Source organism: Crocodylus porosus, unplaced genomic scaffold (assembly GCF_001723895.1).
Source record: "Crocodylus porosus isolate Cpor-Errol unplaced genomic scaffold, CroPor_comp1, whole genome shotgun sequence".
In the NCBI taxonomy this organism is placed as follows: domain Eukaryota; kingdom Metazoa; phylum Chordata; order Crocodylia; family Crocodylidae; genus Crocodylus; species Crocodylus porosus.
In genome coordinates, this window is record NW_017728907.1 from 22,467,011 (window position 1) to 22,481,352 (window position 14,342).

Consider the following 14,342-nt stretch of genomic DNA (forward strand, 5'->3'; position numbering starts at 1 on the left):
TTTTTGTTACTTCCTTATCATTCAGTGGAGAACAATAACTCCCACACACAGTAACACACATACATGCAGACACACACAAGTTGAAGGGGTATTTCCTACATCCATTATTCAGCTTTTAAGTTTCAATCCAACAAATTAAATTCTGGTTTCATTTGTTCAGTTAGATACTTCAGTGAGAGGAACTAACCTAAATACTGAACAAGATTGAAAAGTTCCATAGGCTATGGTATCCTTTGTTTCTCATGTGTCTTTTTGTATGCAAAGCATTCATACAAAACTATTCAGTGAATAGATCTTTGTCCAGGGCCTAGTGAGAACAGAATAGTGGAAGTCTGTAGCAATGTTATTCTGTACATTAGAGGCATTGTCAACTCCTCACCCATATTTAATGTTCTGTTGTACATTCACAGATGTGATTTGCCTTTGGGAACTAGGGTGGCATGGTGTGCTTTCTAGTTTTCTTATGGGTAAATGTCTGCGTTGATTTATTCCATTCTGACAGCGTATGTAATAAAACATTTGTTTCACTAATGAGATTTAGAGATGTGTTAATATTCTGCAAATTTTTATCTACTATTTCATGTAAAGAGAATATGTAGTACTGATTACTCTGTTTCATATTACATTATTTTAGAAGAATTAATGTTAACATAAATATGTTTATTAATTGCTTCTAGTAAAAATAGACGTTTTCTTTACAAAGTTGTGTGGAAAAGCTTGGCCATTGCAAATCTATGCATATTAAAGGCTGCCCACATTTTATTTTAAAATATACTTGTTAGAGAATTTGATGCTGAGACATGGTGCCTAATGGGCTGCTCTAGAATTGAAATCCTCTTTCTATCTATGGAGTAGGTGCAGCAACCTTCCAATATACTGTCCCATCAGTATGCTTTAAACCTGTTCTGGAGATCACTGCTAGGGCTAGGCAAAAAGCAGGGCAGGATGGCACTTTATAGAATACAGTAACTTGTTCAGAGAGGTTTATGCTTTTGTAGGCCTTCCTCAATGCTATGAATGGACTTGCAGAGAGCAGGGGTACTAAATAGAAAGGAATAAAGTTATTTTAATATGAGGGCTAGAGAAAAGGGGAGGAAGACATAGGTGGAAAGGGAATTGTTGAGAGGGGAAAGTGGATTGAAGAGTTCAAAGAGGATAAAAGAAGCAGTTAACCAATGAAGGGAACTAAGGATTATAAAAGCTAGTCCAGGTAATGGGATAAAAATCCATAATTCAGTTGAGATCATACTTAGCATAGTCCTATCCATGGAAGAGTTCTTGTTTTGCAACTTTGTGTCAAAGTTGTTTTTTAAAAATCTGATAGTTTAAGAGTAAGGTCAGTGAATGTCCAGGGATGTTAAAGTGTTCTGCAAAGGCTTGTGGGTCTTTCTGGAATTGATGTCAACTCAGTGTTCATTCATTACTTAACATAGGTATCAGCTCATGGGATTGCATATATGACCCCAGTTGTTATAATCTGTGCTGTTTATTCCAGTGATGATATGGTCTGTGCTGACAAGGGGACAGAGCTGACATCTGAGTCTTGAATAAAGTCTGGTGGCTTGGTGAGAATAGGAGTCAGGTAGTCTATTGCTGGTAGACTGATTGGGTAATCTGCCTGCCTTCAGACTAACATAGCTAACTACTTCTCTCTAAAAAGGTTTTGGAATGCTTTGAAACTCTTAGAAATATATTCAGAATAATATTGCATTGATTTAGTTCATTGTTGAAACCTGTTAGAGGTTATATCAAATGGAATTAATTGTATTTATTTTGAATTCCTAATATTGGAAATGATTTATGAAAGGCCAAGTGGGATTAGGAAGGGGATATTAGGGCAGAGAGAAAATATGTGTATGTCTCTTGATGTATTGTATGTCATGCTGGGTGCCAGCTTACTTCATAAGTGCTCTGATTAACTTTTGTGCAACTACTCAGAGAAAAAATGAGCTTCTACATGGATAAGAACATGTGGAATCAGGCCCTGTTATCTTAGCCAGGCCTCTTTCTGAAAAGGTTGGAATTGGTTGATTGATCATGGCAGATCTAAGTAAAATTGACTCCAGTAGCATAACTAGGGCAGGGAGAGGGGGGCACCTGCTCTAGCTGCTGATTGTGAGGGGGTGCCAGAATCCCTCTGCCACCGACTATGCATGCATGCATCTCAAAGGGCTCATTCCAAGAGTTAAATTCTCATCTGTCACACTTTCACAATCTGTTGATGCCAGCTGAGCTGTAGTGGCATAACTCAGAGAGGCATATGGACATTTGAGAAATGTAAGACTTCAAGTTTTATATTTACACCGTAGAGTGTCGCAGCTAGACTACTTTCACTATTTAAGATGACTCATTTAAAACTAGCTCAAGTATCTCTTCATTTCACTATATTTTGCTTTCTGTTCCTTACTTTCTGTTCCTCCATTTCCCCATCTGCGTAATAGGGATAATGATAATATTTTACCTGCCTCATAAGATTGTTGAGACATAGCTGCTGTTTGTAAAGACCTTTGACATTCTCAGATTAAATGTGCCATCAAAGGGCAAAGCATTGGTACTAGTATGGGCAGTGCTTGAGCAGTGTGTCCATCATGTCACTGACTTAAGTGCACAGGTTGGGGAAGACTTCTTAGGCTTGAATTCAGTTGCACCATTGACATTCTTCCCAGCATCCTGACTTGACATAAAATGTTAGATGGATTACATTATGAAGGGGCTTGAAAAGACTGACACTCTTCATCTTTTTTCTCTAAGATAGTTTGAATAGAGAAATCTTGATTTTTCACTGGCTGGGCAAGGTTCTGACATACAGTCTTACACAGATATCTCATAGAATTAATTTTTATAACAATTTCTTTGTCTGTAGCCAAGCCAGATTGTGCTGTGATCTATCAGGCTCTTATAAGCTATGGACCAAATTTAGTTGCTGGTAATGCCCTGGTGTAGAAGGAAACAGAGGGATGGGGACAGGGCTAGGACTTGACTTCCTTCCTGTCCTCTTTGTGGTGATATGCCATTGAAAGGTGATATCCATCTTCTGAGAGTGAACAGAGAGAACAGTCTTAATACTCTTACAACTTCAGAGAATGGAACAGCCCTTCATGTGGAGAATATGAGGGGCAGAGGGGAAATCTTTTCACAACAGCCCCTACTGAAAGGCCAGTCACAATCTGTTCCTTAGCAGAATGAGGATGGACTAATAGTTAAATAAGAAATAATGTTAAACCAAAGTCCTGTAGAAGGAAATTCAGTGGGTGCATCTACACATGTGCTTTATTGCGGAGTTGACTAATTAGCTCAGCAGTAAAGTGTTACCGTCTACACATGCACTGCTGGAATTAAGGTGCAGTAAATTAAATAACTCCACTGTAAAATAGTACTGTACTATCTTATGGTAGAGTCATTAAGTGCGCTGGAAGACACGTGTAGACAGTAACAGGGGCTGGCTGGGGCACAAGGGTGCTTAAGTGTGGGGGCTGTCTGCCTCCTAGCCCTGCACTGTAGCATCTTTGTGCCCCAGCCCGTCCCAACATTGTCACCCAGAGCCTGGAACTGACCACCACCCCCTCAGCCCCACCCCATGACCCCTTTCAGCCTGGTACTGTTTTGCCCTGGCTCAAGGTGCTGTGGTCCTGGGTGCATGTATAAATGCTATGCCTGGGAGCAGTTGACTCTGATGCAAACTGAAATCTTTGCCCCTCACATATTTTACTCTCATCATTGTCACAAAATGGTCCTCAGACCCCCAAACTGATGGGATTTGGTTTCCTATTTGACTGTGGAAGTGGTTTTTCTGCTGCTCTTTTGTGCTTTTGCAGACTATTCAGAGTAGTGATAAGAATGTAAATTAATATTAAAAGGAAATCTTACTAAGTCATAGGTTATTGTCCATCATGATATCTGATCACACCTGATGGTCCTGTGTGAGCTGGGAAGTCTAGTGCTGCTAATGAGTCCAGTGGTACTGCCATTCCAAATATATTTAGCTTGTTTTTTTTAATAACTTTCTAAAATATCCATTTTAATGTTTAGGTATGGAAACCTGGAGACCTCAAACTGTGAAGAAGATGGAAGCCAGAATTCCTCAGAGTCCAAAACAGTACTCAGGAAGTAAGTGTGGCTTTATGCTGTACAGCAAAACCTCAGTCAGGATTCAGAGAGGATATGGTCAACTTAATCATCTTTTTTTTTTTAAAATACACAGCCATCCTTATTTGTATAAGCAAATAATTAACTGTATCAGACAGTTTATTCCAAGGTTTGGAGTAGACTGCCGCTGGAGGTGGTTCAAGTGCCTACCTTGAACACCTTCAAGAGACATTTTGCCAGGGCAAAACATCTTGCTGGGGTCCTATGATCCCTGATGACTTCCTGCCCTTGGAGCAGGGACCTGGACTCGATGATCTTCCGAGGTCCCTTCCAGCCCTAGTGTCTATGAATCATGCTTAGGTTAAATGAACAGATCTAGTCTTTTATTTTAGGGTAAATAATTTATGGGTGATCAAACAAAGCATGTTTGTTTCCCTTGCTGCTTTTAACCACAAATATACATGGTTATTGTTTGTTATGGATTTCATTTTATATTATGGAAGTGTCTATAGACTCTAGGTGAGATGTGGCCCTGATTGTGCACTGTACATACATGTGCCTCTCCCCAAAGTCCCACATGCTGGAATTTTTAAATCACTGTTTAATTAGTCAATGATTAAGCATTAATCATTGTGGATTTTTAAATCATGGTCACATTTTGGTGGCTTTGCACATGGTGCTCAAAATCGTGAAACTGTAAACATTTTTTAAATTGAAAAAGATGTCGTCTTTCTGCCTCTAGTTCCATATGGAACGTTATTTTATTTTTAAGAGGCAGGAGTCTAATGAACCTTGCCTCAGCACATCTATAAATTGACATCTGCATGATCTGAAGTTTGCATATGCATTGGCAGCATAAAATACTTGAATGATTATATTTGATTACCCCTTGTTGATACCACTGATTCCCTTTAGTTCTCTGCAGTGTATCACTGTGACTTTCTCCATAATAATGCTATCAGAGCTTCCATCAGTAAACATTTTGCTAAATTTTCTTAACTCCAGTGATCTTGCTTGTCAATGACTTGACTTAAGCAAGGGTTCACGTAGTTTAAATTCTTTAATTTGTTTTGGGGAAAAACAAGTCCAACATTCTTTTTCTGTCATGTGCCATATACAGTAAATAACCAGTAATAAGTAAATACAAGAAGAGAGTCTGATTTCCAAGCCTTTACTCAGCATTTTTCCTTCACAGAAACAACATTTCTACAAAATTTTATGAATAGAGTATGTTTTAGTTTTCATAATTTTAGCATTGTCCATTCCTAAGACCTTTTGGCAGGGAGGTGTTATAGAGAATGATTATACATTAGAAAATAGCTGACATACCAGTCCCACCATTGCAAACTCCTTTCTTAACTGGGTCACTGGGGGGTTGTGAAGTGAGAGTATGGCATGGTCTAGGACATCTTACAGAAGCAGCGGCTGGTGAGTCTGGACCTGAGATGGTACAAACTCTACCTTACCTGTAAGTCTCATGTTAATAAAGTGCTGAATATCTTGCTCCCCTTGGGTTTACTTGAGAGGAAATATAAGTTAGTGGCTAAAGTACTGGCCTTGGAAATCAGAACTTCCGGATTCTATTGCCTACTCTGAAACTGATTTGCTTTAAATGAATACCCTACATAAATTGTTTAAGGCTTTAACTTCACTGGGCGTTATAATATCTCCATCTAAAGAACAGGGATAATTACCATATTTTCACGCATATAGTCTGTGGGCTATACATGTTTTTACAAACTTGACAGATGGGTGCAGGCTATACAAGGGTGCAGGCTGTGCAGAGTCTTTAGAACAGCATAGCCCATCCCCGCCCGTCCCTGGCTGTGGGCTGTCATGGCGGCGGCGAGCCCTGGCGGGATTGGCTTGAATGTGGCTGGCAGGCAGTGAGAGTCTTTAGAACAGCCTTTAATGAGCTGTCCCCAGCTGTGGACTGACGTCATGGTGGCAGTGAGCCCCGGCGGGATTGGCTTGAGCACGGCTGGCGGCAGTGGCAGAGAGCGGGGCTCACAGCTCACAGTTCCTCATCCCTCCCCTCCCCTGTAGCAAGTAGCACCACTTTTAGCTGGCTCCGGCTCTGGCTCCAGCTCTGGCTCTGGCAGCTGTGCCCAGCAGAGCCCACGCTTGTGGCCATGTCTTGAGGGGGCGGGGAATAGATGGATGTGGGTAATACATGGACTATTTTACAAAAATACAATTTTCTGCAGGTTATACATGGTTGCGGTTTATATCAGTGTGCAGGCTATATGCACAAAAATACGGTGCATTCACTTACTATGCCGAAGTATTGGAGAGTTGAAGTTCACATTTGAAAGCTCACCTTTAAATTAATAATGACAGAAAGTTAAGGCTAGTCTGAAAGAAGAGATGTAATGCCTGGCTAGGCATTTACTTCATGTGCAGTGTGGACACTCAATCCTTTGTATTAAGTTCTTGAGATGACCAGCTGGCAGAGTGGTTTGTGAAGTGAGATAGAGGACAGTTGTAACCACACTGGCAAAGCCACTGACTTGGAACTAATGCTTGTCCATATCCATTAAGCACATCCTGTAGGCATCTCATTCAATAATTTGGTTTGGAGAGATGCAAACAAATTTTAACTGGAGGCAATGTGATCATAGAATAATAGAAAATGAGGGTTGGAAGGGACCTCAGGAGGTCATCTAGTCCAACCCCCTGCTCAAAGCAGGACCATCCCCAACTACATCATCCCAGCCAAGGCTTTGACTAGCCAGGTCTTAAAAACCTTCAAGGATGGAGAGTTGACAGTCTCTCTGGGTAACTTCTTCCAGTGTTTTACCAGCCTCCTAGTGAGAAAAGTCTTCCTTATATCTAACTTAAACTTCCCTTGCTGCAACTTGAAACCATTGCTCTTTGTTCTGTCATCTGCCACCACTGAAAACAGTCCAGCTCCATCCTCTTTCGAACCCCCCTTCAGGTAGTTGAAGGCTGCTACTAAAGCACCCTCTTCTTCGTTTCTCTAGACTAAATAAGCACAGTTTCCTCAGCCTCTCCTCATAAGCCATGTGTCCCACACTGCTCACTGTTTTTGTTGCCCTCCAATGTTATGCCCTTGCCTATACTTTGAAATACTTACTATATATTTAACCAGTTAAATTACTACAGCAAAGAAGTTAAGAGACAGAGGAAGGAAAAGGATATAATAAAGGTAAAAATGGAGATGTTTAATTAGTATGCAGTAGACTGAGTCACATTTGAATCCATTAATTTATACTAATACTTTTGATGAAATACAGGAAAACTTCACTATGGCCTGATACAAACTTACATTTCCTAAGGATCCTGAAAAGAAAGATTCAAAACCATAAAAGCTTTCCTGATTTTTGTATTAGATGTTTAATGGCTATTTTCATATTTTCATTTTCTTTTGCTAAGATATTGACATTTAGGGTCAATAAAAGAGGTTTTTTGTCTGTGCCAAACCAACTGAGGATCAAGAAATATACCCAGTAATTTCTGTAGTACAAAGAATGCCTAAATTTTAAGCCCCAAATACTCTCTTGTTCCACATTCCCAAGCATTACCACTGTGTCAGCATAATAGACGATTGAGGTTTGACTTCCAAATGACGTGGGGAACAGTAAAGTTGCTTTGAAGGTAAAAATAGAGAAGACTAGTTTTCCTATCAAAATTACTTTCAGTTAAATAGTTTAGACTGGATTGGTATCTCTTGCATATTGTTCAAGTGACAAGGAGCAAAAGTAAATTAAAAAAACCCCAACTGGCATCTGTTTTGCCTAATGGTGAACATTGCTGAATCTGCTTTAGCTATAACAATGAAGACAGCATGGAATCTGCAGCTTTAGAAAGGAAGCTGTAAATGAGGTCACTCAAAGACAAAACACAAACTGACCAATCTCATTTGAGACCCATGAAATAAAAACAACCAGCCAAATAAAGGGAATGTTGATCAGGTGAAACCCCTTGTTTGTTCACGTCTAATAAAAAGTAATGCAGTATTCTATACTCAAAATCATAACCATTAAAACCTTTCATAGCAGCACTACAGTGTTTTGGACAGTTGCTATGATTTTAAGTCAGTAGCATAACTAAGGGTAGACACCAGCTCTAGGTGCCAGTTTAGAGGTGGGTTATGGAAGGCATCCCCAGGGGCATCTACCCCACCATAGCTATGGTCTGCGTTTGGGGAGCTTGCACCACAGCAGCAGCTGCTATGGCCCCTCTGCAAGGAAGTAAGCACTTGACTCCCTCCTAACCCCTACTTCCCCCGGGTGCCAAAATTCCTAGTTATGCCTCTGTTTTAAGTACTATCCTGAACCCCAGTCTTGTGACAGAATTTGCCTTTTATTTCCTTTTGAGCTTAATTTTCCTTTTGGAAAGTATAGTCATTACAGTGTCATTACAGGGCTTCATAAATAATAAGACTCTGAAAACACCATTTTTAGGAGTGTAGACATGAAAGAAATGCAAGACAAATGAAGAAAATTGGCTACAATTCTCTAATGCCCTGGGAATCCACAGTGGGAAACATTTAAAATTCATTTGGGGAAGGTACAATCAACATTCATTCCCGTAAAGTCAATTAAGCTAAAACAACAGAAACCAATGTGGTTAAGTGAGGAAAAGTAAGGAGCCAAGTGAAGGGCAATTTAAAATGTGAAAGTGGGAGACTTCTGAAAACAAACAGAACTAAGGGAAAGGAAATGTTAGAAGAGCAAAGCGAAACAGTGGATGGCATCACAATTAACGCAGAGCATAACAGCGACTTCTCATCTTTGAGGAATAACGTTATTCTCTCACCAAGCAGTGGTTCTAACTAAACAAATTGCTCCCAGGGTCAAAAGAAGAGCAAGATATTTCTACAGAAAGTTACTACAAGGGTTTACGTTTTAGATTTCATGGCAAGGAAATAAATGGGACATTGTTTGATAGTTGTACAAGTTTTCCTGAATTCAGAAGTGTTCTTGAGGATTTAGCAAACAGCATAAATCCCCTTTTATTTTCAAAAGGATAAAATTGAGAAAATGTAATTGGTTTAACTTCATGTGTGAAAACATGTTGGAAAAAGAAGAGCGGTCAGAGTAGCGCTTGCAAAACACAGTTCAGTTTACGGTCTGTAGCATAGATTCAGGAAAAGGGAGAATATTGCAATAAATGCTTGGTCTGGCCAATTAGTAAGAAACTACACATATAATCCCTTTGCAAATGTATTTTGTGCTAAGCTGATTGCTTATGTTCATAACATTTTTTTTCCTAGGTACAGCAGAGCTGGACTTGACTAAGGGTACACCCCCTAACCAAAGCTTATTCCATGAAATTTCCCTGTATTTATTCTTTAATTACATTGGCTCAAGAGCATGGCTGTTGCAGTCCTGAAAATTCCTACGGAGAGGTGACAGTTATCCTCAAGGCCTTGGGTCATAAGTAGTCTTTCAGTTAAGAAGAGACTAAGTGAGTTTCTATTGTAGTCTGTTGCATGGAGTGCAAGAGATATAAGCAGGGATCTGGGTTTTCCATTTCCCATGGAAAAACGGAGTAAACGGTGGATTTTGCCTTTTACTAGAAGCAAACATGATTTTCGCATTGTACCAGAGAAACCTGTGGATTTTGCCATTTTTCCGTGAGCTCCCTAAAGGCTGGCAGAGTTCCAGCTTGCAGGGAGCTGGGAGGGAGCAGGAGGAAGCTGGAAAAACAGGGGGCACCACGTACATAGACATGCATGTGGCCCCAAGCAGCCTGCAGAGCAGCTCCAGCAGGCAGGTAGCGGGGGGAGAGGGGTATTGAGGCCCCTGTAAAGAGAGAGCTGGGCAGTACTGGGGCTGCTGCCCAGCCGGGAGGGGCTTGGGGCTGCAATGCACAGCTGCAGGGCCCCAGCGGGGAGCAGGACAGGGCTGCAGGTGGCTCGTGCAGGGAAGTGGGAGGGGGTGGGCCAGTTCCCCACTGCTGTGTGCATTCCCAGGAAGGAGGGGGGACCCGCACCACCCTAGATCTGTACCTGGGGCAAGCACAGGCTGTGGGCTTTAGCTCCTACGCTGTTTCCCTCTCCTGGGGCCTCCGGAGCTGGTGGGCATAACCTGGTGTGGCTGGGGACAGCAGGGCTGTGCAGGGATTCCTCATTGTTGCAGGCTACCCTCCTGTGGTCCTGATGATGTGCCACCAGTGCCTCCTGCTGCTTTGGGGGGTGCAGCCCCATGCACAGGTGACGCATCGCTGGGGTGGTGGGGGGCGAGAAGCGATGAGGAGGTTTTCTGCTTGGCTCCTTGGCTCCCTGCTGTGCCAGGTCATGGGGGTAAGGTGTGGGGGGGAAGCAGGGCGTCAGGGAACAGCGGTGAGCAGGGGGGGCGAGGAATTCCCGTACGCCCGGCTGTCCCCAAAAGGAACAAAGGAGGTGGAGGGAGCTGTGGGCTGGGGTTTGCCTGACTTGAGCTGGAGGGTGGGCAAGTGGATTGGAGCCCCACCCCCTGCTCAGGTTGGGTGAACCCCAGCCTGCAGCACCCTCCCATCCCCTCCCTCACTTCCTGCACTGGAGCAGCACTGGAGTTGGGGAAAGGGGGGTCTAGAGGGGAGAGGCTGCATCCAGACTCCTCCACTGGGTTGGCTTTAAAGTGTAGCTCATTTCCATCTCACTTGCCCACTGACCCAACAGTGAACACCTTTTGGGTTGGGGGGGGTCACTCTAATTCATGGAGCTTTATGTGAAAGTGCCATGAGTTACAGTTGGGACCTCCGTGTCTGTCAGCACCCATAAAGGACTCTCTGCCTTTCGTTTGCCACGTCCTGTTCATTTTGAGCATGAAAGCTTTGGGGCTGCTACAGTATCATCACATCACATCACATCACAATATGGAAAAATTCCATTAAAGTGTGGGATTGTAATCTCCATTTTTAAAGGTGGCAAAAATTAAATTTGCCCCCTTGCAGCTCCCTGAACTCTACTGGTTTAAGTCAGAATTTTAAAAATTGTGCGTGCCCAGTCATAGACAAGCTTCCTATCAGGAACCCCTCTGACAACCACAAAGCTTAAACTTATTACTGAATCAAGCCTGCCAATGTATTGGTTTTAAAACAGGAGTCAGAATAAAATATTCTACAGCCAATGACACATGCACACTACAACATGCAATGTGAGATGGAGAGTTATAGTGAGCAAACCATGGATAAATAATGGATTCTGTGATGTTGCTTTCCTAATGTTGCATTCCTTAGAGGTCTCCCATTCCTATCTGTTTCTTGGTCTGTCGAGTACAGGCAGTTTCTTCCCAGGGACATCCAGCCTAGAGCTGCTGCACAATATGGGCACTTGTCCAACCCTTCTCCAGAAAACTTCTCTCCCTGACATACCAATTAAATAATCAGGTGATAGGAGGTCAGTAGGCTGCAGCCACTGTCTGCTCAACATTGTTTTTATTTTCTTTCCTTCTTCCCTCTTGACTGAAATGGCCTTGCTGGCAAAATCAGTGTCTGTGCCATGAACTTTTCAACTCCGCTTTGTGCGATTGGGTTTCTATTAAACTTCGTTTATTTTGTAGTGTATGTTTGAATGTGCCCATCATCAGAGCCTCTGGAAACTGCTAAATATACAAATGTGTCAAACAATATTAGCACAAAAAAGCTGTGTATGAGCTGTCGGTGTGAAATTGGCATCAAAATAGTAAATTCTTGCAAGAAAATGCTCAATCCAGTTTATTGCCTGAATTCCACTGGTCCCTGTAACACAGAAAGAAACTTCTTGAGAACACAGTATGGAAATAAAAGCAGAAAAATCGGGATTTGTAACAAAAAGATCTTGGACATGAATTTCCAGCACAGGAGCTTGGTATTTATGTCACTGAGCTCCACCGTGCTGCCTGTCCCCTCCACATCGCTCCTCTCTGCTGTGGAGCCTGCTGCTCCAAAGCATTTGAGCCTACCCATGCCCCAAAGGAGTTGGCAACTGGCAGGTCACTGGGGGAAAGAGACTTCTGACCCACAGATGACTGGGTCACAAGTTCCAGTCTGTGTCACAGTAAGGGTGCCGCCCCGTGGTCAAATGGAGGGGCAAGGTCTGTTTAGAAGAAAGCCAACAAACACAAAGGGTTTCAACTGTCACATCCTTTCTCAGATTTTACTCGATAAGAGTGTTGTTTGTGTAAGTATGCCAGGATTTGGCCCAAAATCACTTTCTACAGTTCAGAAACCTTTTAAGCTGTGTGGTCTGTTTTGAGTTTGTAATGAAATCCTAAACCAAGAAAGTTTTGTAAACTTGGTTGGGAACGCTTTGTGAAGCTCTGCTCCTGTCATTCACAGTTGCTCCCGCCGCTCAGTCTAACCAAGCAATATTGCTGCTCTCAAACTACTCTTTGTGGCCAGAAATTGGATGGTTTTCTATATCAGAAAAGGAAGTGGAAGAAGCTTTAGATTAAATAGGGGAAAATATGTCAAACAGTAAGCCAGTGGAGGATTAAAAACCATTTTCTTCAACAGAAAAAGACAAGTAGTATGATCAAAGCATATAATAGGGTGTTGGGCAATATAGATTTTATACCTAGATCAGTCATTTATATTTGGTGTAATTCTGGACCAAATAGTTAATATGTAGTTGCCCCAATTTCCCCACTTTTAAAATGGAGCTGATGACATATAGCTGTATCACAAGGTGTGTTGTGATACTTATGCAAGGTTATTTGAGATTCTTGGTTGCAAAGTGGTTCTCTCACTCTCCCCCGCCCTTTCTCTCTTTCCTCCCCTCTTGTCTTTTGTAATTTAATTTCTCTTTCCTTATTATACTCTGTTTTCTGCACAACCCTTCACAACACCTGAAGTGAGCTTCAGCTCATTAAAAATACATACACACACACCTACTTTGGTTAGATCATAAGGTACTAATCTACCCTGCCTTTTACCCGAAAATGTAAAGCAGCATTAATATTTTAGCTTACTTCTTGCACAGTTTCACACTGTGCCCCTTTCCATTATGCAGCTTCTGGCATAATAGACCTTAACTTCAGTTAAAGAGGAAAGGATTTACAATACAAGGGCACAAGTCTGGGCTCAAAAATAAATTATTTTGTAGGACTTTGAGTGGTCACTTAAGCCAACATTATTAAAGTAGCTGTTAACTGTGAGTGTCTCAATTTTTGGGTATTAAACTTTAGAATCCCAAGTCCTGAGAAACCTGTTTCCTTAGTGCTTCATTGAATTGAAGTGCTAAGCATCTCAAGCTGGGTACATAAAATTAGAGGCTTTTATAAAAAATAGTTTGCTTTCTCTCCATGTCATCTATCAATAGAATAATGGTATTTTAATGTCTCTCAAGGCCTTTGAAGGCTAAACTGTTATTATCTTATTGAACTAGGAATGTCAGAACAGGCTGTCCTTCAGGTTTTCCTGGCTCATTAGAGTTTAGTATAGAACAGGGGTATTCAACCTCCAGCCCACAGGCCCAGTCTGGCCCACAGAGCCATAACATCCAGCCCACAGGGCTCCCCCATGGGTTGGAAATTTGGCAGCAGGGAGCAGTGGAAGCTCCACATGGCTGGATCCAGCCTGCCTGTGCAGAGGGATATGGACTAGGCCATCCCCTTTAAGTCCAGATTGGGCCAGGCTTGTCCCTCCTCCCCCCAACATGTCTGGATTAGGATCCAGCAGTTGCCCCTCCCCCCACATCTGGATCAGGGCCACTCTTCCCTTCCCCTCCCCCACACATCTGGATTGGGGTTGGCGTTGGCTCAAACTGTCCTCTCCCCATGCGACCAGATTGGGACTGGGACCAGGACTGGCTGCTTTTCCCCCATGCATCCAGATTGGGGCAACTCATTAGGGCTCTGCCCTGGGTATACAAATCATAGTTGGGCTTTGCAACCCCTCACAGCTAGATCTGCCTTGGGAGGGACCTGGTGATGCCCATCCAACCTGCGGGATGAGAAAGCTGAGCACCACTGATATAGAAAATCTGTGTGTGTTCGTATTAAACATTCCACTTTAAAGCATTGGTGTATGCTGATAGTAAACCTTGTCTGTTTAGGCTAGATTCCCTATATTAAAGCATCTTTTTGCCAATATAACTAAGGAGTAAAAGCTTCTAGTAGTGGACAGCCTTTCTTGTTCACCCCAATCTCAGAAAGGATATTCTATAATAAGAAAAGGTACAGAGAAGAGCAACGAAGATTATATGGAATATGGAGTGGCAACCATGTGAGAAGAGGCTCAAGAAGTCTTGGAAAAGAGTGACTGAAGATAATACGGTGTCAGTGAAATCATTAATAGAAAAAGTGAACAGGGAGCTGCTATTTACT

General features: G+C 42.2%; 1 protein-coding gene across 3 annotated transcripts in view; it reads left to right on the plus strand.

The window, feature by feature from the left end:
• Positions 1–14,342, plus strand: part of RGL1 (ral guanine nucleotide dissociation stimulator like 1) — a 109,440-nt gene that overhangs the window by 46,773 nt on the left and 48,325 nt on the right. For 2 of the 3 annotated variants that reach the window (XM_019530973.1, XM_019530975.1), the window contains exon 4: positions 4,030–4,107. In XM_019530973.1, coding sequence (XP_019386518.1) covers positions 4,030–4,107 — 78 coding nt within the window. Of the gene's footprint in view, positions 1–4,029; positions 4,108–7,877; positions 8,022–14,342 lie in introns of those variants that run through there. The other variant, XM_019530976.1, reaches the window with a different exon arrangement.